At 38.3% G+C, this 26,204-nt stretch overlaps 2 protein-coding genes across 3 annotated transcripts in view; one reads left to right on the plus strand and one right to left on the minus strand.

Moving 5' to 3' along the window:
• Positions 1 to 25,556, plus strand: part of Fbxo34 (F-box protein 34) — a 72,412-nt gene extending 46,856 nt beyond the window's left edge. For both annotated transcript variants that reach the window (XM_078049937.1, XM_040276044.2), the window contains exon 2: positions 22,331 to 25,556. In XM_078049937.1, the coding sequence (XP_077906063.1) occupies positions 22,341 to 24,482 (2,142 nt within the window). In that variant the 5' untranslated portion in view covers positions 22,331 to 22,340 and the 3' untranslated portion in view covers positions 24,483 to 25,556. The remainder of the gene's footprint in view (positions 1 to 22,330) is intronic.
• The window catches only part of Atg14 (autophagy related 14), an 80,408-nt gene that overhangs the window by 9,180 nt on the left and 45,024 nt on the right, over positions 1 to 26,204 (minus strand). The gene's annotated exons all lie outside the window — the stretch shown is intronic.

The raw sequence follows: 26,204 nt of genomic DNA on the forward strand, positions 1-26,204 counted from the left end.
TTGGTTTGTTCTGGTACCAGGGATTAAACACAGGGGTGCTTAACCACTGAGCCACATGTCCAGCCCTTTTTATTTTGTATTTTAAGACAGGATCTCAATTATGGCCTCGATAGGTTGTTTGGCCTGGCTTTGAACTTTTGTCCTCTTGCCTCAGCCTCCCAAGTTGCTGGAATTATAAATACGCACCACTATGCCCAGCTAACTATAGCTTTTAAGGTATGTTTTGGAATTTGTTGTTCCTGCCATAAATCGTATTACTTCAATTTATTTTTTTTTATGCAAACATAAATCACATACTATGCAATTCATCTTTTTAATTTTTTTTTTTTTTGCTTTTAATATTTGTTACTGGGGATTGAACCTAGAGGCACTTAACCACTAAGCCACATTCCACAGCCTTTTTTTTTTTTTTTTTTGAGAGAGGGTCTTGCTGAATGGCTGAGGCTGATTTTGAACTTGGGATCCTCCTACCTCAGCCTCCTCAGTTGCTCAAGAGTACAGGTGTGTGCAACTGCGCCCAACTAATATTCAGCCTTTTAAAGAGTACAGTTCATTGATGTTTAGTGAATTCACAAAATTTTGCAACCATCACCACTGTCTAATTCTAGAATGTGTTCATCCCTGCCCCCCACCCCAGGAAAAAAAAAAACACCAAAACTCAGAAAACCACTCCAAAATTAGTAGTCAGTTATTCTCCATCCTATGAGTGGTTGCCCCTACTTTCTATCTATAGATTTGCCTCTTCTGAACATTCATACAAATGGAATTATACAATATATGAACTTTTGTATATGGTTTCTTTCACTTTATGTGATGTTTTTAAGGTTTATCCATGTCACAATGTGTATCCATTTTTCATTCCTTCTTTGGTGGGGGAGAATACTGGGGATTGAACTCAGGGATTCTCAACCACTGAGCCACATCCCCAGCCCTAGCGCTATTTTGTATTTTATTGAGAGACAGGGTCTCATTGAGTTGCTTTTTGTCTTGCTTTTGCTGAGTCTGGGTTTGAACTCACGATGCCTCAGCTTCCCAAGCCACTGGGATTACAGTTGTGCGCCACCAGCTCTTTTGTTTTGAGTGGGGGTCTGACTATATTACCTGACTGGTCCTCAATTTCTGGATTAAAATAACCTTTCTATCTATCTCAGCCTGCCAAATAGCTGGGAGTAAAGACTTCATTCCTTCTTATGGCTGAATAATTTCCATTTTATGGATATACCACAGTTTGTTTATCCATTTATCTATTGATGGAAGTTTTAAATTGTTCCCACCTTTTGACTATTTTGAACAGTGCTGATATAAATTTTAGTGTAATAAGTATTTGAGTTCTTTTGTATATATACCTAGGAGTGAAATTGCCAAGTCATGTGGTAAATACTTTTATAAATGTTAATCTTTTATCTTGTAAATTTTATTGAAGTGTTACTAGTAGACAAAATAATAGTCAATTAGATTTAACATGTAGTGGAAGTAATGACAGATCTATCTCTGACTAATTTTTAAAAATTGGTAATGTGATTTTTGGCACCTTTGTTTTATTTCTGGCTCTGTATGAGAATTTTAAGATCTTTTGCCATTTCTCTAAGTTTCTGGTAGATTTCTCTTTATTAAATGAAGTAAGTTTCCTTCTTTCCCTAGTTTGCTAAGAATTTTTATCAGGAATATGTGCTTACTATGGTTTGAATGTGTCCTCTGAAATTCACGTGTTGGAAATTGACTCTCCTGTATAACACTTTAAGACTTGAAGAGGGCTGGCCTTGGTGTGGTGCTTACCTATAATCCTATCAACTCAGGAGGTTGAGGCAGGAGGATCCCGAGTTTGTTTGAGGCCAGCCTGGAGAACTTCCTGAAACCTTATTTCAAAAAATAAAAAAGAAACTGGGGATATGTCTCCATGGTAAGGTGCCCTGGGTTCAATCCCCAGTATTTCACATACATACAAAAAGATGAGGCCCCACAGCTGTGCCGTTAAGTGATTTAATACCATTATTACAAAAGTAAGTTTTTAGACACACACACACACACACACACACACACACACACACAGTTGAGGAATACCAGAGACTGGGTGACTTATAAATAACACAAATTTCTTTTCCACAGTTCTGGAGACTGATAGGTCCTAGATCGAGGTGTCAGCAGATATGGATAAAGGCTGTTTCCTGGTGCTTAGAGGGCCATCTTCTCAGTGGAAAAAGGAAGCTCTCTGGGCATTTTTAATAAGGGCAGGAGTAGTCTATTCATGCTGGAGCCATCTAATCACACCCCAGAGGTCATGTATCCAAATACTATCACATTGGGGATTAGGTTTCACCATAAGAATTAAGGGGTGGGGCACAATTATTTACTGTATAGCAGAGGTGAATATTATCTCTGAGAACTTAAATAAATATGGCTTCTTGTGTTTAAACTGTTACATTTTAGCAGCATCTGTCCAGCACCTACTTTGTTGGTTCCTAATTACTTCAGTGGATTTTCCTTCTCAGCCAGATTATTGCACAGGAACTTTTTGGATTTCCTAATGTGTTTTGTATATTTGTTACCAATCTGAAAACCCCCATTTGCTTTGGAAAATCTAAAATGCTGAGTTCTGTGGTGGAGTAGAACTGTACATGTTAGTTAGTTCAGTGTACTTTTTTTTTTTTTTTTTGGTCTTCTTGGTTCCCTTCATTTTTTCCTATATACTAATGATTTAAAATCTTGTTATTCAGAGTCAAGAAGCATACTTCTTTATATGTTTATAAATACACTATAAATACACTCCACAATTGGTTCTGCTGCCCCTCCTACCTTATTCCTGATAAAAACAAAGCTATAGAATGCTTTGAATTTTCAGTGAAATGGCAAATTATTTCTGTAAATAGGATGTTCATTGCTATGGTAACAAGGAAGTGAGGCAGGATTCTGGTTCATTGGCTTTAGAAGGTTCTAAATTCAAAAACCTTTTTATAAGATGACACCATAGCCTGTTCAAAGTGTGTGTAAACATACTTAGCTTACAGAAATCATTGCTAAGATATATTGTAGAAGAAGCAAAATGCACTGAGTTGGGGTTCTGTCACATTTCAGAGACTCCAAAACAAATCCAGATGGGGTTTACATTTGCTTAAGGATAATCAAGTAGCTTGTTATTAAGACTCATTACTCTCCACCACCCCTCCCTCCCTCCCTAGCTGATACTGAAGACAAGTGACAGAGAAGATCTAGGGAACTAGAGAATTATGATAGAAGTAAAAAGTGATTTTTAGCCTTAGTACAAATTGCCTAAGTGGTGGGTCACAGGTTATATACTATTTGTTCTAAGTATGTTGTAAATAGATTTGGAAGTGCCTTTTTTGTTTGTTTGTTTTTGTACTGGGGATTGAACTTGGGGGCACTCAACCACTGAACCACATTCCCAGCCCTATTTTTTTTTTTTTTTAATTTTAGAGAGAGTGTTGTCGAGTTGCTCAGCGCCTCGATTTTGCTGAGGCTGCCTTTGAACTCTCGATCTTCTTGACTCAGCCTCCTGAGCCACTGGAATTAAAGGTGTGTGCCACCGTGCCAGGCTGAACGTGCGTTTTTCATTTATTTTTTATATTTTTGTCTATTGATACTGGGGATTGAACCCCAGGCACTTTGCCATTGAGCTATATCCCTAGCCTTTTTTTTTGTTTGTTTGTTTTTAAAGACATGATCTTACTGAGTCTGGTATGGAAATTGTGATTCTCCGGCCTCAACTTCCTGAGTCACTGGGATTATAGGCATATGCCACAGTGCCTGGCTTTACTGGATATATTTAAACTGTCCAGGAAAACATTATGGCAGGGTGTGTGCGCTTGACATTTGTGTTTTTACAAAGATGTTTGGAATGTATGCATGTGTGTATTTTGTACATTTCTTGGGCTGGGTTCAGCTGTGTACAGTTTGTTTTGTTCTACTCGTGTTCCTCACAGATCATAATAAGCAACTGGGCAAGGTGGCACATACCTGTAATCCCAGTGACTTGGGAGGCTGAGGTGGGAGGATTGCAAATTTGAGGCCAGCCTGAACAATTTAGTGAGATCCTGTTTCAAAATAAAAAGGGCTAAGCCAGTGCAGTGGTGCACACCTGTAATTCCAATGACTTTACCAAGGCAGGAGGATCACAAGTTTAAGGCCAGCCTTACGCAACTTAGTGAGACACTAAGCAACTAAGTAAGACCCTGTCTAAAAAAAAAAAAGGACTGGGGATGTTGCTTCATGATAAAGCTCCTTTCGGTTTAGTCCCAAGTACCTAAATAAATAAATAGGGTTGAGAAGGGGATAAGGTAAGCTCAGTGACAGAGCACCCCTACTCTATCCCTACTACAAAAAAAAAAATTATAAAAAGCAAACAGAATTAGCATTTTCCTCAAATGATTCCCTAATATATTGCTCAGTCCTATTAGAACTGGTTATATAGTTAATTAGAAGCTCTTGGAACTTGCATTCCTCCTGTCTCAGCCTTCCAGGTTGCTGGGATTACTGGCTGTGTTCAAATTTAGTTTTATTGTTGTAAACTTGGGCAATCTTCTACAATAATCACTTACTGCTAAAAAGTGTAACCTAAATATATTCTGATTTTTTTAACCTGAATTATTAGGTATTTTCTTTCTATATTGTTTCACCCTCTCATTTAAGTTTTTTTTGGGGGGGGGTGAGACTGCATAAATATTCTTCTTAATTTTCTTTCAAATTTGAGTCCTTCAGTAATGATTTGGGTGTATATCAGGATCAGCTTAGCTTCAGGTCCAAAAGACTTTGACTTCTGTGTCATTTTGTCTCAATTATTCTGCTATCATCCAGTTTCTGGATTTATCATATATAAATAGGCACTTATATTTTTTAATAAGTTTTATTTATCTTTCAAAGTTTTTATTTTATGAACTGGTTGATTGTAAAATAGCTTTCCTGAAATCTTGTACTTAAATTATCATTTGTGGTGGTGTAATATATATCTTCTCTTCTGAGCTTTTAAATACTGTGTACTTCATTAGTTTGTCTCTCAGTTAGAATGTAAATTTGATGAGGATGGAGATTTTTTACTTGTTTATTTCTGTATCCCCAGTCTCTGAAAAAGTGCTTGGTATATAGGTAGACACCCAATAAATATTGAATGAATGAAAGATTTACTTGATAATTTAGCTCCCAAAACTGTAGGATATGAATAAGAGAAAGTATTTACTGGGAAATTCAAATTAGAGACTGAAAATTGTTTTATATTTTTGATGTGAAATGGAAGAAAATTCAGCAAGGATAAGGGTTGGACTTAAAACCCCTAATCTCTTAAATTCTAGTATGTACATTCAATTTGAGCATCACTACTGTAGTGCGTATCTGGAGGAGGCTAAGCCTGGAAATTGTTACCTTCTTTGTGTTTTTTTATTAAATCTCTGTGGTATAAATATATTAATAGCTTTTCCTATGCTGTTTTCAACCTCTTCTGAACTGAAGAATTTGTTATCGAGAGTACTATTTTGCAAATTTGAATAACATGAACTCTGCAATGTAAATATAATTTTCCAGTTTTTCTGTCACATTATTTAATTATGTGTATAAGTATAAAGAACAAATATGTATATGTAACATACATATAATGCTTAAATATTATTTTGATATTAATTTGACTAATATTGGTTTGAAAACTAAATTGATAATGCAATATCAGTACTAACACCTACTCTGTATATTTTTTGTCGTTTTAAAAAGATAACTCTAGTAACTCACCCTTTTCTGTGTTTAAACTGATACTGAAACCTTTCTTTGCATTTTTTTTGGCTTTCATTTCGCTTTCATTAAATCAGGATTTCTAGCATACTAAAGCTTATCTGATTATTTTCCTAATGTATTTAGGAACTAAGAATATCCTATTTGATTGTCCTTAAGCGATTAATACTTTATATACATTCTATTCTAATAGAAATAGTAAATGTTGCTTGGTGTGGTGGCATATGCCTGTAATGCAAGCTTCGTGGGAGACTGAGGCAAGAGGATTCCAAGTTCCGGCTAACTTTAGCAACTTAGACAAGGTCTCAATTTAAAGAAATAAAAAGGACTGAGGATGTAGCTCAGTGGTAGAGTGCCCCTGGGATCAATCCTCATTAAAAAAAAAAAAAAAAAGAGCCAGGTGTGGGGTTGCACACCTATAACCCAGCAGTGGGAGACTGAGGCAGGAGGATGGCAAGTTAAAAGTCAGCTTCAGCAAAAGCGAGACACTAAACAACTCAGTGAGACCCTGTCTTTAAGTAAAATTACAAAATAGGGCTAGAGATATGGCTCAATGGTGAGTGCCCCTGTGTTCAATCCTCAGTACTCCCTGAAATGTTACATAAAACAGAATGAACTGACTTTATTTTTGGTACTGGGGATTTAATCCAGGGGTGCTTTATCACTAAACCATAACCCCAGCTCTTTTTGTTATTTTAATTTCAAGACTTGGTCTCCCTGAGTTGCTTAGGGCCTCGCTAAGTTCCTGAGGCTAGCTTGAAACTTGGGATTCTCCTATTTTAACCTTCCAAGCCATTGGGTTATGAACTGACTTTTAAAGGGTCTACTTGAGTAGGAACCTTCAGCTAGGCTATCACCTCTCTCTAAGATCCCAGGTAATGCTATCCCAGGTTAGCTTCTATTTTGCTTCCCAGGAATGTTTAATTTGCTTGTTAATCATTGTAGAAGGCTTTTTGATTAAAAATGCTCTTTGCCAATAGTCTTTTACTTTGTTTTCTAAAACTGGGGGAGGAGTGGTCTTATATCATTTGTGATGGGACTGAATGTTCCTGAAGTAAGACATATTGCTGAATGTTTTCATAGTAAGAACTTGGTGTGCCTCATTATTTCATATTTTTAATGTAAAATGTGTTATATTTTGAATTTTTAGTGTATCAGAAAATGCTGACCTTTGATGTAATAGCAACATGTGTGGCTACTGTCATCTTGAGCAAGTTTCATTTTCTGAACTTTTATCTCCTCTTCTGCATAATGGTTGCAGATTGTGGAGTACAAAAATGTTGAAAGGTTAAGGTATCATTTGTAGTGACCTCAGGACCACTAGCGGATAGAGATTGGGAAGAAGGAGGGATGAGCTGGTATAGTGTCCCCAGATGCAAATGATGTAGGAACAGAAAAGAGAGCCCCATGAGATATTTGTGAAAATACTTCATAAGTTTGAAACATGCCTTACAGGTCAGGTACCATTGCACTTATGGAAGAGGTGTGTGTGTGTATGCTTGTGCTTTCTCATTTCTTATGTGGGCTGTGATTAACTACAAGGCAATCTTGCTTAGGCAGTAGGAACCTGCTTTGAAGTAAAGAGAAGGTTAGAGCCATGAGTCACAAATTTCAGCAGTTTGTGAATCATGATTACAGATATTTATTTACATTAATAATCTTTTTCTGTAAGATTGGCAATAGGAAAGAGGAATAGGCTTATTACAGAAATTTGGGGTGAGGGAAAGTGTTATAATTTCTGACTTTACCCTTTATTTCTACCCTTGTTGCCTTTGATGTTTGATATGTTTTAAGTTTGCCATCTCCGATTCCAGCACTGAAATTTAATCTTTATAGGCTTCTCCTTTGTTGTTTGATTTGTTAGTAATTGATGTACTAAAGATTCTGGGTGTGAACTATATATACTTTATAATTAGTTTGGAACTAAGGAAGTTTAGATGTCCTGTTGAAGTAATTAATAAAATATGTGGTCTTAAAATATATATGCATAAAAGTGTTTCACAGAAATAACCAAAACATATGACATAGTTAACTGATTTTTTAAAGCATGAATGTTAAAGAGAAGTATTTTTAAGCTTCTTGATGTCATCTTCCTTTCTGGTTTGAGTGTGTGGAGTCTGTTGGTCAGAAATTTTATTAGTGCCAATGCTGTCTTTTTTTTTGTTTTTTAAATATGTAAACATGACCCTCCATAGCTGTATTTAATATAGTAAAGAAGTATAGGACACTTTACAGTGTTGAGGCTTAATGTCTGTGTATTTTAGTATTTAAAGGATATCCTTTGGAGCTTTAAAAATGAGAGAGAGGTAACCTAACTCACAGCTGAATGCTTTTGCAGGTCCAGGTTGTTCTGTCTTGGAGATTATTAGCAACATGAACTTTGTGTTTTAACTATAGTTAAACTGATAGTATTAAGTTAAACAACTTGATTGTGGAAGTGTTTGTTTTCACAGGCTGGTGAGTAGGGTTTTCTTTAAAATCTGATATTGTGAAGGAATGTTTTGGTAATTGTAGTGCTGCGGTCAAGTGGGGGAGCTTCTACTCAAGCCCTACTGCTTTTTGCTTTGTAGAAAAGTCACCAAGATTGGTGGCTCTGGGGACTGTACACTACCATCCTCTGTTTCTCCATTTTGTCTACTTCTCGTCTCTGAGAAAACAGTACTAGATCAGGAAATAATGGGTAGAGTTGCTTCATTGCCTCAGTGTCCTGGACTGATCAAGTATTAGATTCTTATAATGTTCTACTTAAAGAGATTCTTGCTGACTGGCTGTTTGAAGTTCTTAGGTTTGGCATGGATTCATGCTAATGAATGTTTGTCATGTATGGGGCACTGTGCTGCATGCTCTGTTAAGGATACTGAAAAGAATAATATTGTCCTGACTGTATCCTGACTGTGAAGTCAAGATCAGATCCTTAGGATAAGTGTCCTAGGGGAAGCACAAGGGAATTCAGTGGAGGCATATAATAGCCATTCATCAATACTGATGAGATAGAGGTAGGGTAATGGATGAGACCTGGGCAAGGAAAAACACAGTTAGAGTAGTTTTAGAAGTTCCACTAGGTAAAGAGTGGAATTAACAGGGGAGAGTAGAAATGTCAAATTGGTAGGATCAGGCCATCTTGAATATATGAACTAAAAAACTAAGGCTGGAGGCTCTTATTTGGAAGCCCTGAGATTTCTTTAGAACCTTGTTAAAATTGTTTGTGTGTACTTTTTCTTTTCCTTGCAGAAAACTTGGACCTTCTGTCAGATTCCAAAAAGGGTCTATCATCCCCAAAAGATTGACAACTGTTGTTACCAACCTTTGGTGATTGAGAGGGTAGTGAGACTTCATAAATAAGGAAGTCTTGTGATAGAGCAGATATTTCCTTATGGGAGGTAGGGTGTGATTTGGGGAATAGGATTTAATGAAATGGTTTCCCACAGGGAGGCTGCTTGCTTTGTCAAACTGGGTTTCCTACCCAACAACTTAAGTTGATCCATTGCAGCAGATTGAGGGACAGGGTAGGGTAGGTATTTTCAATCAAAGGAGGTCCTTAATAGCATTATTTCCCTCCAATCAGCTTTGTAAGACCAGATTGCTGACAAAGCTGGAGCCTAGAATGCTGTTGGTCCCCTCTCCTCCACCCCCACCCCTCAGGTACTCTACCTCTGAGCTATATCTCCCATTCTTTTTATGTTTTATTTTGTGACAAGGTCTTGCTAAGTTGCCCAAATGAGATCCTTCCTCCTCAGCTTCCAAAGTCCCTGGGATTACAATTGTGTGCCACCTTGCCTGTCTACTAGAATACTATTGTAGAGTATACAGATTGCGGTGTTTACTTTTCATTGAAACATGCCTCAGGTGAAAGGTGTTCTGTGTTTCATCCTGTGTAGTATCCATAAGAAGATCATATAGTCCCAGCAGCTCGGGAGCCTGGGGCAGAAAGATCATGAGTTCAAAGCTAGCTTCAGCAAAAGTGAGGCACTAAGCAACTCAGTGAGACCCTGCTGCTAAATAAAATACAAAATAGGACTGGGGATGTGGCTTAGGATGTGCCCCTGAGTTCAGTCCTCAGTAGACCCCTCACCCCCCCAAAAATATCGCCAGACAGAGGCAGTTTGAGAGGCAGAAGCATGATGATTGCAAGTTCAAAGCCAACCTCAGCAACTTAGCAAGGTTCTAAGCAACTTTTGTCTCAAAATAAAAAGGGCTGGAAATGTTTAAAACAAAACAACCAGATCGGAACCCTGTCTTTAAGGAGTTGATGGAATTCAGTGCTTTCTTTTGACTGTAGTTCTATTTGGATTTGTGTGTATGTTCAGTTATTTTTGACCATTTCCAGGGCCAAAGAGAAAGATTTGTATTAAAATGAACTTGAAATGGCTTTGGTCTGTTACATTTCCTTTTAGAGAATAAAGAAACCTCTAGGACTAGAGGGTTTAGAAAATATAACCATAAGTATACTGTACTGTCATTAGGAACTTCTGTACAGCTAATTATCTATTAGGTAACTTATTTGACTTTTTTTTTTCTTGTTACTGAAGATTGAACCCAGGGTAAAACCCACTGTTTTACTAGTGAGCTAAATCCCCAGTCCTTCTTATTTGAGACAGGGTCATGCTAAGTTGGTTAGGGCCTTCCTAAATTGCTAAGGCTGGCCTGGAACTTGTGATCCTTCTGCCTCAGCCATGCCCAGTTCATTTGACTTTCGTGTCTTTTTTTGGAGGAGTTGGGGGATTGAACCCAGGGCCTCACGTATACTAGGCAAGCACTGAGCTACATCCCCAGCCCTGTTAATTATTACATATATGGGTATGTATATAGACATACATAACACAGAGATATGACTTTGTTTCAAGTAGTGTAAAGGAGACAGACAGGAACCAGGTGCAATGGTGCAGGCCTTTAATCTCAGTTACTCCAGAGGCTGAGGCAAGAGGCTTGTAAATTCAAGGTTAGCTTGTGCAGCTTAGCAAGATTGTATCTCAAAATAAAATATAAGAAGGACTGAGGGTATAGCTTGGTGGTAAAAAGTCCCTTGGTTCATTCACCAGTATTGAAGAAGAAAAAATGGCTGGGAGTATAGCTCTGTGGTAGTGCCCTTGCCTGTTTGCTTGGTCCCGAATGGTGGGGTGGGCGGGGGCGGAATGGGAAATACGTTGTTGTGTGAGTGTGTGTGAGTGTGTGTGTGTGTGTGTGTAACATATTTGAAGCCATTCTAAAAATGACCTAGCACTTAGAAATCTAAGATGGATCATGCCTTGTAAAATCATTTTAAAATATTCATGCATTTTAGTTGGTCATTTCCACATATATAAAATGAGAATGATAATATATTTATTAAGGAAAACTGAGGACAGTTTTTTTTAAATAAAGATTTCCTGAAGATGAAATTAACACACACACACATAAATAACGAAGCTCTTTAGAATAGTGTTTAATGACTAAATCATTGCTAATACTTAAATAGTAATATATCACTTCCCTCTCCTTGGATGAATGTGGGAGGTGATTATTGTTTTGAAAAAATGTTTATATATATATAAAATCTTAAAGTTGTGAAAGTTAAGTGATCTTGAACAAGGTAGATTCAGTACTAATTAGACTGCTTATTTAGGGTATAGAATGAAGGTTTCAAAGTCATGCATTTAAGAAATTGGTTGGTTTTTTAATCACTGTTGTCTTTCAGGTTTTTTTTTTTAATTGTTTGACTTCTTGTGTGTTAGTCTCTCTTTTTATCTTTATTTAGTTGCTTTATGATTTATTTCCTGTTTGTTTTTCAGTAACTGGTGTGGTGTAGGGCAAGAATTTACGTTGGTGTCCTTTGTCTGAACCAGGAAGGACTGCATCAGACAGCCTGTGGGGAGGGATTTAGGTTGAGCTCTTAGAGAGTTGCCCCATGGAGGGAACCAGTTTCCTCACTTTAAATCAGTGGATATGCAGCTCTTCACCTTGTATGCACATAATGAATCTTTCAAGACTCATTCTTTCAGTGTTTTCTAGTTGCTTCTATGTATTTATTTCTCCTTTTTACAAACTAATAATTATGGAAAAATTTAGCTCTATACAGAAATAGTAGAATGATAAACTCCCACTTAGCCATCAAGCTTCAGCAACCTGTTTCATAGGCAATTTAGTTGGATCTACACTAATCGTTTCTTCTCTCCTGTATTATTTTGAAGGAAATTCCACATATTATATCATATACTCTGAAAATATTTTAGTATGTATCTCTAAGAGATGAGGATTTTAAAATGCATACACAAACACATCATGTCTGTCTGACTCAGGATCCACAAATGCTGTTTGGTTGATTTGTCTTTCTCATCATGAGATACATCCCTATCCCTCTTTATGTTTCATTTTTGAGACAGGGTCTCTCAAGTTATTCCTAATTTCCCAGTTAGGAATAAGCAAGTTTGTACTCAAACTATTTGGATGACATATAATAGCTGTTTTCAAATTTTACATGCTTGTGTAAATTTTTAAAATGAACTCATTATTAATTTTTGAAAAACTTATTTCTAGTCTTCATTTGGAATTTGGAACAATAAGAGTCTAAAAATGTCTCTACTAAAATATTATTACAGGTACTTTTGGTATTACTTATAAAAGACCTGATTTCTAAATTGAGCAGTTTTTGGTTGGGTGAGGGTGAGGTGAAAGGGAGCCTTGACAATAATGTGGCTTTGTTTGGTGTTACAGTAAAGTCCCACTTCAAAATTGCTGCATTTTACATTTGACTATTATCCATCAGTGTCTGAGATCCACTTGATATCTTCTAGAATGTTTCATGTAGTTTTCTATTGTTTATAACCTGGTGATACTTTTGTTTCTTGAAAGAATGTTTAAACCTTTCATAAGTATTTTATTTAAAGCAAATAGTTAAAAGATGATGGATTAGAAACTAACGTAAGGCCTAGAGGTTGACCTGCCCAATGAGGCATATAAAAATATCTGCACTACCACTTGAGCATGTGTGAAGCACTGGGTTCAATTCTCTGCACCACATAAATGTAAAACAAAGATATTGTGTCCACCTTTAAAAAAAAAAACCTAAAAATTAAATATTTCAAAAAAAATAAAATAAAATCATAAAGATTTGAGATAAAAAAAAGAATATCTGCAGTGAGATTAGGGGAGATTTTTGTCAGTTAACTTTTTTTTTCTCATGCATTTTTAATGCCTTTCTTCTTCAGATTTTGATTAGAGTGCTTCAGTACTCTCTAGGTAAGCAGGCTTCTCTCTCAATTTTTTTTTTTTTTTTTTTTTTTTTGGTACTGGTGATTGAACCCAAGAGCACTTTACTACTGAGCTACATTTTCCAGCCCTTTTTGTCTTTGATTTTGAGATAGAATCTTGCCAAAGCTGTCCTTGAATCTACGATCATCCTGCCTCAGTCTCTCGAGTTGCTCAGACTATAGGCATGCAGCATTCTGCCTAGCTCTCTTATTTCTTATATATATATATATATATATATATACAGTGAATAAGCCTGATTGTCATTTTTCTTTAATGAATTTTTGGAATCTACTTTGGAAATATACTTGGATCGTTGATTAGGAAAAGGAATATAGAAGGCAAATTCAAGTGGAGAAAAGCAGTGGCACACTCCTGTAATCCCAGTGACTTGGGATGATGAAGCAGGAGTATCACAAGTTCCAGGCCAACCTCAGCAACATAGTGAGATGAGATCCTCAGACCCTGTCTCAAAATAAGAAGGATTGGAGATATATAGCTCAATGGTAACTGGACCATGGGTTCAATTCCCAGTACCAAAGGGAAAGAAACTAATGGAGGTAAAATTTATCAGTAGTTCATTCACCAATTAGTCTTTAGACATTTAATTTTTAAGTAACTTTAAAACATAATGGTGGTAGCTAGGCATGGTGGCCCATGCCTGTAATCTCAGCAGCTTATGAGACTGAGACAGGAGGATGGATAGTTCAAAAGCCTGCCTCAGCAACTCAGCAGGACCCTGTCTCTAAATAAGATACAAAAAGGGTTAAGGATGTGGCTCAGTGGTTAAGCACCCCTGGGTTCAATTCCACAGTACCCCCCCCCCCAAAGTATTATCAATCTCTCCAATAAATAGCAGTTTTCAGGTGTTTCATCTTGCCACTTTTTGGATCCAATACAAAGCTAGTGATCTGATTGAGATATTTTGTATAGTATGGATGGACACCATTTCCCTGTTTTCCATATTAAGGTTGTCTCATCTAAAATAAATCATTCTGTCAGGTATGTTGGTATGAGCCTGTAATCCCAGCAATTTGGAAGGTTGAGGCAGGAGGACTGTAAATTCAAGGCCAGCCTGGGCAATTTAGTGAGACCATGTCTCAAAAATAAAAAGGTCTGGGAATGTGGTTTAGTGGTAGAGTGCCACTTGGTTCAGTCCCTAGTATAAAACAACAACAACAAAAACCCCCAAACCCCCATACAAAAAACTCAACAATAACAAAAAACACCCCAAAATATCAATATTGATGATTTTTTGGACTTTAATTCTCTACATTTTATCTGGATTTTGACGTTCATTCTAGTAGTGTCTTGCAATTTTAGGTTTCTCATCATCTTAGGGAGCTTGATGTGGCAGAGTTTTATGAGTGGCATTATGTCATAGGAACAATAGGAAATAACTGTGCACTAGTTTAACTTAGATAAACATGGTAAGTTATAACCAAACATAATACTTCGATTCGTCCCTATTCCAAACTGTTTTTTTAATGATTCACAACAGCCTGAGCAAACATTTTTTCTTCCAGGCCCTCTGTCTTCCTTACTACTTCAAGAAAGGTGGTGGGTAGGGATGACTCTTGTTTACTTGCATAATTTCACTAATTCAGTATTTCTTAATACTTGGGTTGATTCTACTGTGATCCCATTGGAAGAGCAAGGTAATGACTCTTCCCCAACTTGTCATATTCATTTTTAATATATTTTGTATACTTTGTTGTCCCATCAGTTTTATCATAAACCTTTCATTATTTTCTGGAAATGAGAGTGGTTTGGTCTTTATGATATAGAATTTATAGTATAGATAACCTTGAAGATGCTATCTTTAAATACCATTGTAAATTCTAAGATAGAAGTTAATGAGCAAAGAGTTCCTGAAAATTGCATGTTTCCAAAGGCCATTCTTGGTATTATAAAGTACATATTAATAGATAATAAAGGACTTTTTCATTGAGCACTACTAGAACTACCCAACCCTCTGAGGTGAAATTCAGAGGTTCCAAGAAAAGTCTTTGTAGAGAATGTTCCTTTAATGTTAGGTGTGGTCGCATATGCCTGAAGTCCCAGCTCCTTGGGAAGGTAATGCAGCCTCCTTTGAACCCAGGAGTTGAAGACCAGCCTGGGCAACATAGTGAGGCACTCTCTCAAACAAATAAATAAAAGAAAGGAAAAGTGAATTCCTTCCCTGAAAAAAAAATTATCCCTCAGTATTTTGGAACTCAATTCAGAGAAAATACTGTCTTTTCTCACCTATAGTTTTTCTTTATTTTTTGGTGCCCTGCCCTTGTTTTTTTTTAGTGTTCTGTGGGAGTTGGGTGCATTCTGTCAGTGTTTGGAGGCATATGGAAGGGGGGAGTCTTCTCTTATGTCTCTGTCTGTGTTCACACCCTGGTCTTGGCATGTTTTCCCATTTAATAGCCATGGAAGTAGCTTTTACATACTTGTAGACTAGTATGTGATAGGATATGTCTGCTTTAATGTATCACTGTTCTGTGTAGGGTTTTTCTGTGGTATTTAAGAAAAATTGACCTAATTTGAATATAAAAGCTCTTTGAATAGATGCTATCAGAATTATTTGTGTCATAGTTTGACCTAGGTTAGTTTTGTTTTGTGACACAGGGTATTGTTATGTCCAGGTGCAAACCTTATCCCCAAATACTTGGGGTCCTACCTCAGCCTTCTAGGTAACTGGGATTACAAGGATGTACCACTGTGCCTAGCAAACTTGCTTCTTCTTTTTTTTTTTTTGGTAAATATATGCTCCCCCACACCTGTTTTGGTACCAGAGATTGAACCCAGGAGCCACATCCCCAGCCCTTTTTATATATTTTATTTAGAAACATGGTCTTGCTGAGTTGCTTAGGTCCTCACTAAGTTCCTGAGGCTGGCTTTGAACTCTTGATCCTCTAGCTTCAGCCTCCTGAGCCTTTGGGATTACAGGCATGTGCCACCGTGCCGGCCCCATCTTTAAAACAGGAAGTAGAGCTCCAAGAGATGGTTTTAAAAATCTAATTCTAGTTTTTTCATGACCTAGCTGTGTGTCTTCAAAAATTTTACCTCTGCTTTCTCATTTGCAAAAACAAGGATTTATTATATATAAATAGTTGCTGGAATTGCTAATCACTGTGTAGTGGTCCTGTGACTAAGGCTGTTCTCTAGAAGTGTTTACAGATTTGGGGAAATTTACTTACTTTTTTTTTTCTTTTCCCTTTTCATCTCTTTTTTTAACTGGGGATTGAACACAGTGGTGCTCCATTGAACTCCCTCCCCAACCCTTTTCTTTCTTTTTTTTTTAGAGTCAGGGTCTCTATAGGTTGTCTACACCACTGTAGAACTCCCCTCAGCCTCCTTAGTAGGGGGAATTAGATTGTACCACTACATCTTTTTTTGTTCCTCTTTCTTCCATAAAGAATGGCTCTTATTATTGTTAATAACTAACTCTTGGAATAACATTCCTGTGCCTTTACTGAAACAGAAACAGAGGAAATGCTCTATTTTTTAACCTGTTTTGATAGGGCTGAAGACTAAAAGACAAGTTTGGAACTTGACATTTGCCTTTGATGTTATGACTTCCTACTAACACTTTAGAGAAATCTCAGTCCTTTTTCCTGTTTAAACACACATTGCCATTTTATTCCTTGTCCATCAGATTTACCCCTCTACATGCAAGAATTATTCTGTGACTCTTCGGGCTTTGGCATTTATCCATACATATCTTTTTGTTGTTGTTTAAAAAACACAAAGTTCAGTTAATCTTCTGTGGCTTAATTTTGGAATGGTACACTATCTTTATGCAAGTTTTCCCAACTTTTTTGAGCTAAAATTGGACATTAGACTCTATAAGGAATATTGGAATTACTGAAAACAAAGTTTTGGCTATCACTGGAGTAAAGTTATTCAAGTCTTAATTCATTGTTAATCTCACCATATTCCTGGAAGGAGTTCAGAGTGACAGGTACATATAGAGACTTTCTCCCTCATAGCCAGAGCTACAGTTTCTCCTAGTGGTTCACAAAGGGTCTCCACCACCAACTGGATGCTATTCTTATTTGATATTGCTGCAGAGTCTATAATGACTGCTCCTTCCTTTTATGTGTTTTTTCCTGATTATAAAAGTAATACGTTCATTATATGAAATCTTAGAAAAAATACTTGAAATATTTTATTGAAATATTTCTGTGACAACTCTCTTAATTAGTCTGCCTACTTGTATCTCTATTTTGCAGGCACTCGGGCCCAACATTTCTGAGAAATTGAATGGAACCTCCCCTGTTCCAAATCTGATCAGCCACCTTGTCACCATCCACTTGGAGGAATCACACTGCATGACTTGCAGAAACTATAAGATGACGATTCATCCTTGATGGCTCTCCTTCATTTTTTTAGTTTTAATGACTATAGTTAGTCAGGATCTTGCTTGTTTTCTGGTCATCTCTCCATTCTCAGCACCTAAGCTCAGACTTTCTCACTTACCTGAGTTTCTCAAAATTATCACCTACTTTTGAGCCTCTTAAGGATTTTTGTATATCTTCCTTCACAGCTTATTTTAGAAAGTCAGGGTTTCTCAGACCTGTTCCTACACTATCAGGACTAAGCTTGGGCCAGGCGTGGTTACGTAGCTGTTATCCCCGTGATTCAGAAGGTTTGGACAGGAGGATCGCATGTTGGAAGCCAGCCTCAGCAAGTTGCTTAGGGCCTAATCTATTTCAAAATGAAAATAAAAAGGGGGTAGGGATGTGTGACTTGGGGGTTAAGTACCCCTGGGTTCAATCCCTGGTACAAAAAAATAAAAGACTGAGCTTGATGCTAGCAGCCCCTCATTTCCTTCATGAACACTCCTTTTCTCTCTCTCCCACATGGACTCTCACAACACTTGTTGTACACTTAAATGACATTACACATTCTGTTGTAATTGTCTGTTTACTTTTCCCTCTCGAAACAGCAACAACTATTTATTGTTGTTAACTTATAACTGTAGCAAAACAACAACAACAACAAAAACTGGCAGAAGTTATACACAGCTCTAGAATGGATAGTAAATTTCTGATCAGTACGTAGAAGGAAATGAACATTTATTGGAGACTTGGCCTTCACCTATCTGGTCCTGTGGTAATGGTTCTGTGAACAAGCTCTCAAAGTAACAAGTGCAGTAGGGCAAAGCAGGAGTGAAGTTCACAGGTTGGCTGGAGTGGGCCCAGCACCTTGCTTTGCATTGATAGAGGGTAGCCTTTCCTATAGCTAGCAACAGTGCTACAGAGATAAGAGGGCTGCTTAAAGTCCAACAGTTGTGCTAGAGATTAAAAGGAAGACACATTTTAGTGTCTTAGTGATTGGGTGTGAGGAGTTACTTCAGACTTGATGGGCTACCAACTAGTAGGAATGGTTTCAAGATTCTTTTTATCTTTATTTTTTGCAGCACTGGGGATTGAGCCTAGGGTGCTCTACCACTGAGTTATACATCCCTAGTCCTTAAAGTTTTTTTTTTTTTTTTTGGTTGTTGTTGTTTTGAGACAGGATCTCAACATGTTGTCCAGGCTGGCCTTGAACTTGTGATCCTCCTGACTTAGCCTCTTAAATTTCTGGGATTACAGGTGTGCATCACTGTGTCTGGCCAGGTTGGCTTCTTGTTGGATGGACATCTCCACTTAATTCCTATTGTAGCCCAGCATCCCAGCCCAGATACAGAGCCCCACTGACCCTCTTGCATTGATTCTAACAAGTGACCACCAAAGCTCCTTCCAACTTCAGTCTAAGGTTAAAAACAGATTCTGAGCCCAACCCTAGAAATTCTGATTCATTGGGCCCAGGGATCCTAATTTTATTTTTACATGGGCCTTTTTGGAAGTCTAAGGAACACTACTATGTAGGTGCTATAAATATGCATTTTATTTAGTTGCAAGAGAGTAGAGTTTCATTATAGTTAACTTTTAAAATTTAAGTATATTAAATTTTAGTGGTGTATGCCTATAATTCCAGTGATTGGAGAGGCTGAGGCAGGATGATTCCAAGTTCGAGGAAACCCTCAACAATTTAATGAGTCTGTCTCAAAACTTAAAATGAAAAGGGCTTGGGATGTAGCTCAGTGATAAGAGCACCTCTTGGTTCAATCCCCAGTACTGCAAAATAAATAATGAAGATTTGCAACCATGGAAACAACTGAAACTTTCCTCCATTGTGCTTATCTGGTAGGAGCTGAGGTGGGTGTGAGAAGGAATGTGCTACCATCTGGTGTAATCTGTTAAAAGTTTTGCTTCCTTTTGTATTGGAGCTTGAACCCAAGGGCACTTAACCATAGAGCCACATCCTCAGCCCTTTATTGTATTTTATTTAGAGACAGGGTCCTGCTGAGTTGCTTAGGACCTTGCTAAGTTGCTGAGGCAGGTTTTGAACTCTCAATGCCACTGCCTCAGCCCTGCAAGCTGCTGGGATTACAGGTATGCGCCACCACACCTGGCTAAAGTTTTTGTTTTTGTGGCTTTTTGTAGCAGATACTCCTGGTGCTGTAAATCATGTCCTTCTAGTCCACCACTGATTTCAACCAAAACTCAGATTTTTGCAGTTTCTCTTAAGTTTTGCCAGCATCTGTTTTCTGCCTAAGGACCTTTCCAGCCCAGCAAGGGAAAGGGGAACATTAATATACCAGTCAGCTTTCAATCAGCAGAGGATGCAGTCAAGTGTCAAAACATTGTGCCTTCTTTAGGGGCCCTACAGAATCACCCCTACTTTTCAACAGTCACCTAGATTGTGTATCTTTATTGGCTTTTCTCCTTCTCTATTGTACCTTTGCTTTCCCACTTCTTTCACTGGGATCCTGTCCTGTTTTCACCTTGCTATAACCATATATACAAGTAATTGCCATTTGAGCTGACTTTACTGGTTAAATGCAAGCAAAACTTTCCCTAATTAGTTTCTTTTTAATGTTCCTGTCTGTCGATAATGGCACTTAAAATAATGTGTGTGGGAGGAAGGCGAAGAGAACATATTGTGCAATGCAGAACAGCAGATATTGCTAAAGTTTAAATTTATTCATAGACACACTGTAATGAGATCATTGTGTGAGAATTTATTGTCCCCTTCCCACCCCAACAACCTTCATTTCTTCCATTTTACTTATAGTGTGGTTGAAGGGATATGAAGAACCAGAAAATATTTGGCAAAATGAGACAGCATTCAGTGTGTCTTTTATTCATTTTTAAATCATCTTGTTCTTGAAAAATTCTAAGTAGTCCTGTTTGGAAATTAAATTATAAAATATAATTATAGATATCTGTTTTAAAAGTGCTATAGTACAGAAAAGGGAAAGATCACTACAGATGATTAAGATATAAGTTGCCAAAGATCAGAAAGATCCTGATAAGATTTTAGCTGGGAACAGTGGCATATGCTTGTAATCCCAGGGACTGGGAGGGTGAGGCAGAAGGATCATAAGTTCAAGGCCAGTCTCGACAACTAAGTGATACCCTGTCTGAAAATAAAAAATTTTGTTGTTCAGTGGTAGAGCACCCCTGAATTCCATCCTGGACAGTATTGTGTCTCCCCAGTACACACATACACATATTTATTTATTTTAGGGGTATCTTTTTAAAAACACTTTGTGTGTGTGTGTATGTGTGTGCATTAAATGTAAGCTTTCTTTTTATGTGGCTAGAAGACAGCATATCCACATTTCCTCTTTTAACTGAAAATTAATGGACTTACAAGTTGAAATGAAGGATAAACTTGAACCAGTTAATTACTTTGTGCAATGCAGAATAGCATACATATTTACTTTTCATCCTTGACAGTCAACACTGATGTCTGACAGAAGTTATGCAGGAGCTGCCACAGTATTGCCACTTGGTTTTTTACGAAGAAAATTGAGAGGAATGCCAAGTCACCCAAAACATAAAGCTAAGATTGTCGCAGTGGTCCAGAGTAGGTAAAAATTCCCTATGCTTAGACCTACAGGTGCTGTGGCTTTCAGTCCCACCAGCCTGTGACCGCACATCTTTATTCTGGTGAATAGGTTTATTTTGCAGACCAGACATCCCTGGAAAACCTCTTTCCTCCATCCAAAGTGTGTGTGTAGCAGTAGGCTTGACCTGATCAATAGATTATTTAATATTTCAACCCCTCAGTTAACATTTCACCTTAGACCCAGGGAGAAAGTGACTTGCCCATGGTAAAAATCACCTCATTATCTAATCAGTGATAAGTAGGGCCTAGAACACAGGTCTTTGTTATGTAATCATCTTGCTGTCTCTTTTCTGAACTGGTACCCATCTCTTTATTTTTTTATTTTAGTTTTTGTGTATTTGTGGTGGGTTTTTTTTTTGTGTGTGTGTGGGGGGGGGGGTACTGGGCATTCAGCCCAGGAGTGCTTTACCACTTGATCCATGTCATCAGCCCTTTAAATTTTGTTGAGATGGGTCTTGCTAAGTTGCCCAGACTGGCCTCAAACTTGATTTCCTCCTGATTAAGGCTCTTGAGTTGCTGAGATTACCAGGGTGTGTCTGCCTCTGGCTCCCATCTATCCCTGGTCAAGTACAAAACATGGCAGCTTTTCTGAACTAGATCACATGGGTTTTAGAATTAATAAGGATTTATAGATTCTATGTGGTTTAAGATATCTGTAGGAAATTTGACATTTAAGTGCTTACATAATCAAGACTAATAGATGGATAAGCAAATAGATGGATAAGCAAACAAGTGAAAAGTTGTATACATCTAAATAGTATTATTGGGAATAGTCTAGAAAGCAATATAATACATTTTGATACACAACCAATAAAATGTTAGTTGTGATGACCTGGAAAAAGTGTTTAAAAATCTAAGCATTATGGAGAAGTTCCTTTTATACTTTCCTTTCTTTTGTATTATGCCTATCAAGTGTTTTCAGTAGCTTTCTTAAAGGATTAATGCATAACACGTGAATATCTGTTTCTGAAACTCATCAGCCAAAACCAATTTATTTTCTGGCTGATACACAATGAAAAGTGGTTATTTTACTTTTGTTGTAATAGATCTGTGCATTAAAAACTGGCTGACGGTGGATATAGTGGCTCATGCATATAATCCCAGTGACTTCAGAGGCTACAGTGGGAGGATTAGAAGTTTGAGGCCAGCCTCAGCAATTTAGAGAGGCCTTAAGCAGTTTAGTGTGTCCTTGTCTCAGAGTAAAAAATTAAAATAACTTAGGATATGGCTCAATGGTAAAGCCACTCCTTGGTTCGATCCCCAATACCCCCCCCATAGAAAAACCTAGCTGAAATGAGTGTTGAAGATTTAGTAAACAGTAGAAAGTGTTTCTTTTACTTGCTAGAACTATCTGAGCCTAAGTTACAGAAGAAACTTCTTTTAAAAAATTGGTCTCAATCAATTATGTATTTCTTTCCTATAGGGCCTGTGTTATGCACCTAAAGCCATACTGGAAACTCCAGAAGAAAGAGCGTTCTCTGGAAGTCTGCAGGGACACTCTGAGAATTCTTATGAGCCATCAAAAGGCTGTAAATGATGAAAAATGCAAAGCTAGCTATATGAAAACAAGTGTCTTTCCTTCAACTTCTTTTAGCAAAGCATCATCTCGAAAACCTTTTGGGATCCTTTCTCCAAATGTTCTGTGCAGTATGAGTGGGAAGAGCTCTGCAGAGAACAGCTTGAATGTCAAAACTAAAAAGAATGTGCCACCTGCAACAATCCACCAGGGTGAAGAAGGAGAAGGGCCACTTGATATCTGGGCTGTTGTGAAACCTGGAAATACCAAGGAGAAAATTGCATTCTTTGCAGCTCACCAGTGTAGCAACAGGTTAGGATCTATGAAAGTGAAAAGCTCTTGGGATATTGATGGGAGAGCTACTAAAAGAAGGAAAAAATCAGGGGATCTTAAAAAAAACAAGATACAGTTAGAAAGAATGAGGGATGTCAATAACAGGTGCTACCAGCCTGAGCCATTTGCATGTGGCATTGAGCACTGTTCTGTGCATTATGTAAGTGACAGTGGAGATGGAGTCTATGCTGGAAGACCTCTGTCGGTTATACAGATGGTTGCCTTCCTTGAACAAAGAGCCAGTGCTCTGCTAGCTAGCTGTGCGAAAAACTGCACAAACTCACCTGCCATTGTGAGGTTTTCTGGCCAATCTAGAAGTATGCCTCCTGCCCCTGACCCATTCTCTGCCCCAGGAGCTTGTGAAGAACCCACAGAAAGGGGAAATTCTGAGGTTGGCGAACCACAGAGCGAACCAGTCCGTGTCCTAGACATGGTAGCCAGGTTGGAGTCCGAGTGCCTGAAGCAGCAGAGCCAGCGTGAGCCTGGAAACCTGTCGCGGAATAACAGCTTCCGTCGAAATGTGGGCAGGGTGTTGCTTGCAAATAGCACTCGGGCTGATGAAAGCAAAACAAACAAAGGCATCTTGGAGGCACCTGATACTCAGGTGACTCCCATGCAGTCTGTGTCTGTAGACTGTGGTCCCTCAACAGCTGACCATTGTTCTACTAAGGGGGACCAGGCCTGGGATAGTGCTTCTCAGAGCTGTCCCTCATTGCCAGCAGGTGTGAATTTCCACTTGGACAGGGCAGAATTAGAGCCAGGTCAACATACTGCTGTGAAAAACAACAACAGGTATGATGTGGAAATGACAGATGAACTTGATGGATTACCTTTTTCTTCTCACACCTACCCCCAAGCCACTGAATTGCCCACAGATGCTGTCAACTGTATTAGTAGAGAGCTTGTGCCTCTTACTAACCAAAATCCTGATCAGAGAAGAAAAGAATATCTGTGCATCAGCATCACTGTTTCAAAGGTAGAGAAAGCCCAGCCTTCTAGTTTAAATTCCCATGAGGAGCCACTTCCAGGGATGTTGTTTTTTTTGCCATCTGGTCAACACCAGTTAGACTGTTCCCAGTTGAACGAAAGCACAGCACAGGAGTCTTCAGAGGCAGGCCAGCTTGAAGATGCTGCTCAAATTGACAGTGCATCTGAGGAGAAAAGTGTTTCAGTTGAGCCACTTGCACCACCAGTTTCTGCAGTGGAAGGTACGTTACCTGTACTTGAAGCCTCCAGTTGGAAGAAGCAGGTGTCTCATGACTTTCTGGAGACGAGGTTTAAAATCCAGCAGCTTCTGGAGCCTCAGCAGTACATGGCATTTCTGCCTCACCACATTATGGTGAAAATCTTCAGGTTACTTCCCACCAGGAGTTTAGTAGCTCTTAAATGTACCTGCTGCTATTTCAAGTTCATTATTGAGTACTACAACATCAGGCCAGCAGATTCTCGCTGGGTTAGAGATCCACGCTACAGAGAAGACCCGTGCAAGCAGTGCAAGAAAAAATATGTGAAAGGGGATGTGTCCCTGTGCCGGTGGCACCCCAAGCCCTATTGCCAAGCATTGCCCTATGGGCCTGGGTACTGGATGTGCTGCCACCGGTCTCAGAAGGGCTTTCCTGGCTGTAAGCTGGGGCTTCATGACAATCACTGGGTCCCTGCGTGCCACAGCTTTAATCGGGCAATCCATAAGAAAGCAAAAGGGACTGAAACTGAAGAGGAATACTAAAGTCCAGGGGAGAGGCAACAAAAAGGACTGATCTTTTAAACCACAAAATACCTAGATAAACTGTTCACGCGAGTGTTGCCTCTCAGTTATCACTTTAGGAGTCTGTACTTACTCCTTCAGGACTGCCATCACTCAGGCATTTTTCTAAACTCTGAACTTACCAGCTGTATAAGAAAAATGGTCTCATGGTTTTATAGTGGCGCCTCAACATTTGATCCAGGGTGGTATCCCACAGCTTGATTCACTCAGCTGCAAATAACTATGCCTGTTTTCTGTCATCAAAACCTTCCTTAAAGGATGACAGCTTGCCACCATCAAGGACATTGAGAGGAGTTCACTGCAGACTCTGCAGGCAGTTCCCAGAGGTTCCAGAAATGTTTCCAGCACTGGCACCATATATGAAATAAGTGAATAGTGTCCTATGAAAAAACAGACCCTTGGATGATAAGTATACCTAAAAAGGAAGAGTCAGGCACCTTACCCTAGACCTTGTATGCTTGATCCTGTGAGATTGATGTTTGTGATTGAAGATGGATTTCATGCCCTGTGGTGTTTACAGTGTATATAATGGTTGTGTTTTCATAGGGCTGTGAAAGTGCACATTAAACCCGAGCGCCTTTATCTTTAGATGAGTGCTTTAGCCCCTCTGTAAATAACACAATTAAAATACAGTTGTATATGATGGAGAGCTGACTTAAAAGCATAATCACCACAATGCAGCTAGGATAGTGTTGCGGCTATAATTGTGTTTTTTTAAAATTGTCTCAAAGTTTGTACATCCTGTATAAAATATGAATGTTTCTCAAACTATGAATGTTCCCTGTATAATATATGAATGTTTCTGAGAAGAAACTCTAAATAGTTAAGAGGTTAACCTGTTGAAAGGATACCAAATAATGGTTTAACTGGACAACCTTAAAATTAGCATAGAGAACAATTCCTTGTTATATTTTAGTGATCCACCAAGAATGAGAGAATATTATATAGTCAGATTATAACATTCTTGTCTACTTTATCCTTTCTGTCTGGTTACAATTTTTTTTTAACTTCAATAAACATGCATCTTAAAAGAAATGTTTTGCAAAGATTTCTTTACCCTTTTTAAATTAAAAAAAAAGTCTATAATGCTAAAGAAGGTTGTTGTGGATTGAGTTGGAAGAAATTTTGTTAAGTTTTTTTGAGTTGGTGGGGAATATAGAGATAATTTTTTTTTTCCTGCCACAGAAGAGACTACTTGGGCCTTAGGCTGTAGCTCAGTAGTATAGTGCTTGCCTAGCATTTGCAAGGTGCTCTGGGTTCCAGCCCCAGCATGTGGGGATGGGGTGGGGTTCCGCTGGGTACAGTAATGAACACATGTAATCTCAGCAACTCTGGAGGTTGAGGCAAGAAGATCAGAAATTGGAGGCCAGCTTTGGCAGTTTAGCAAGACTGTGTCTCAAAAAAGTGGGAAGGATGGGGATGTAGCTCAGTGGTAGAGTACTCCTAGGTTCAATTCCCAGCACCTTTATTATATTATACAAGCTTAAATTTTTGCAGTCTTTTAACACATTTTGAATTTGTTGTCTGCCCAGCACCTACCATGTTTCCTAAGATATCCTTACAAGGTGTTCAGGTATAATCATTTTAGAAGTCATTTAGGATCTCTTCAGGCCCATGGTCATGTAATGCTTGCTGGGGCTGGATGGGAAAGAAGTTAGGCCCCAGAGTTATGATAGGTGAGGA

The sequence above is a fragment of the Ictidomys tridecemlineatus genome, chromosome 5, assembly GCF_052094955.1.
Source record: "Ictidomys tridecemlineatus isolate mIctTri1 chromosome 5, mIctTri1.hap1, whole genome shotgun sequence".
Classification (NCBI taxonomy): Eukaryota; Metazoa; Chordata; class Mammalia; order Rodentia; family Sciuridae; genus Ictidomys; species Ictidomys tridecemlineatus.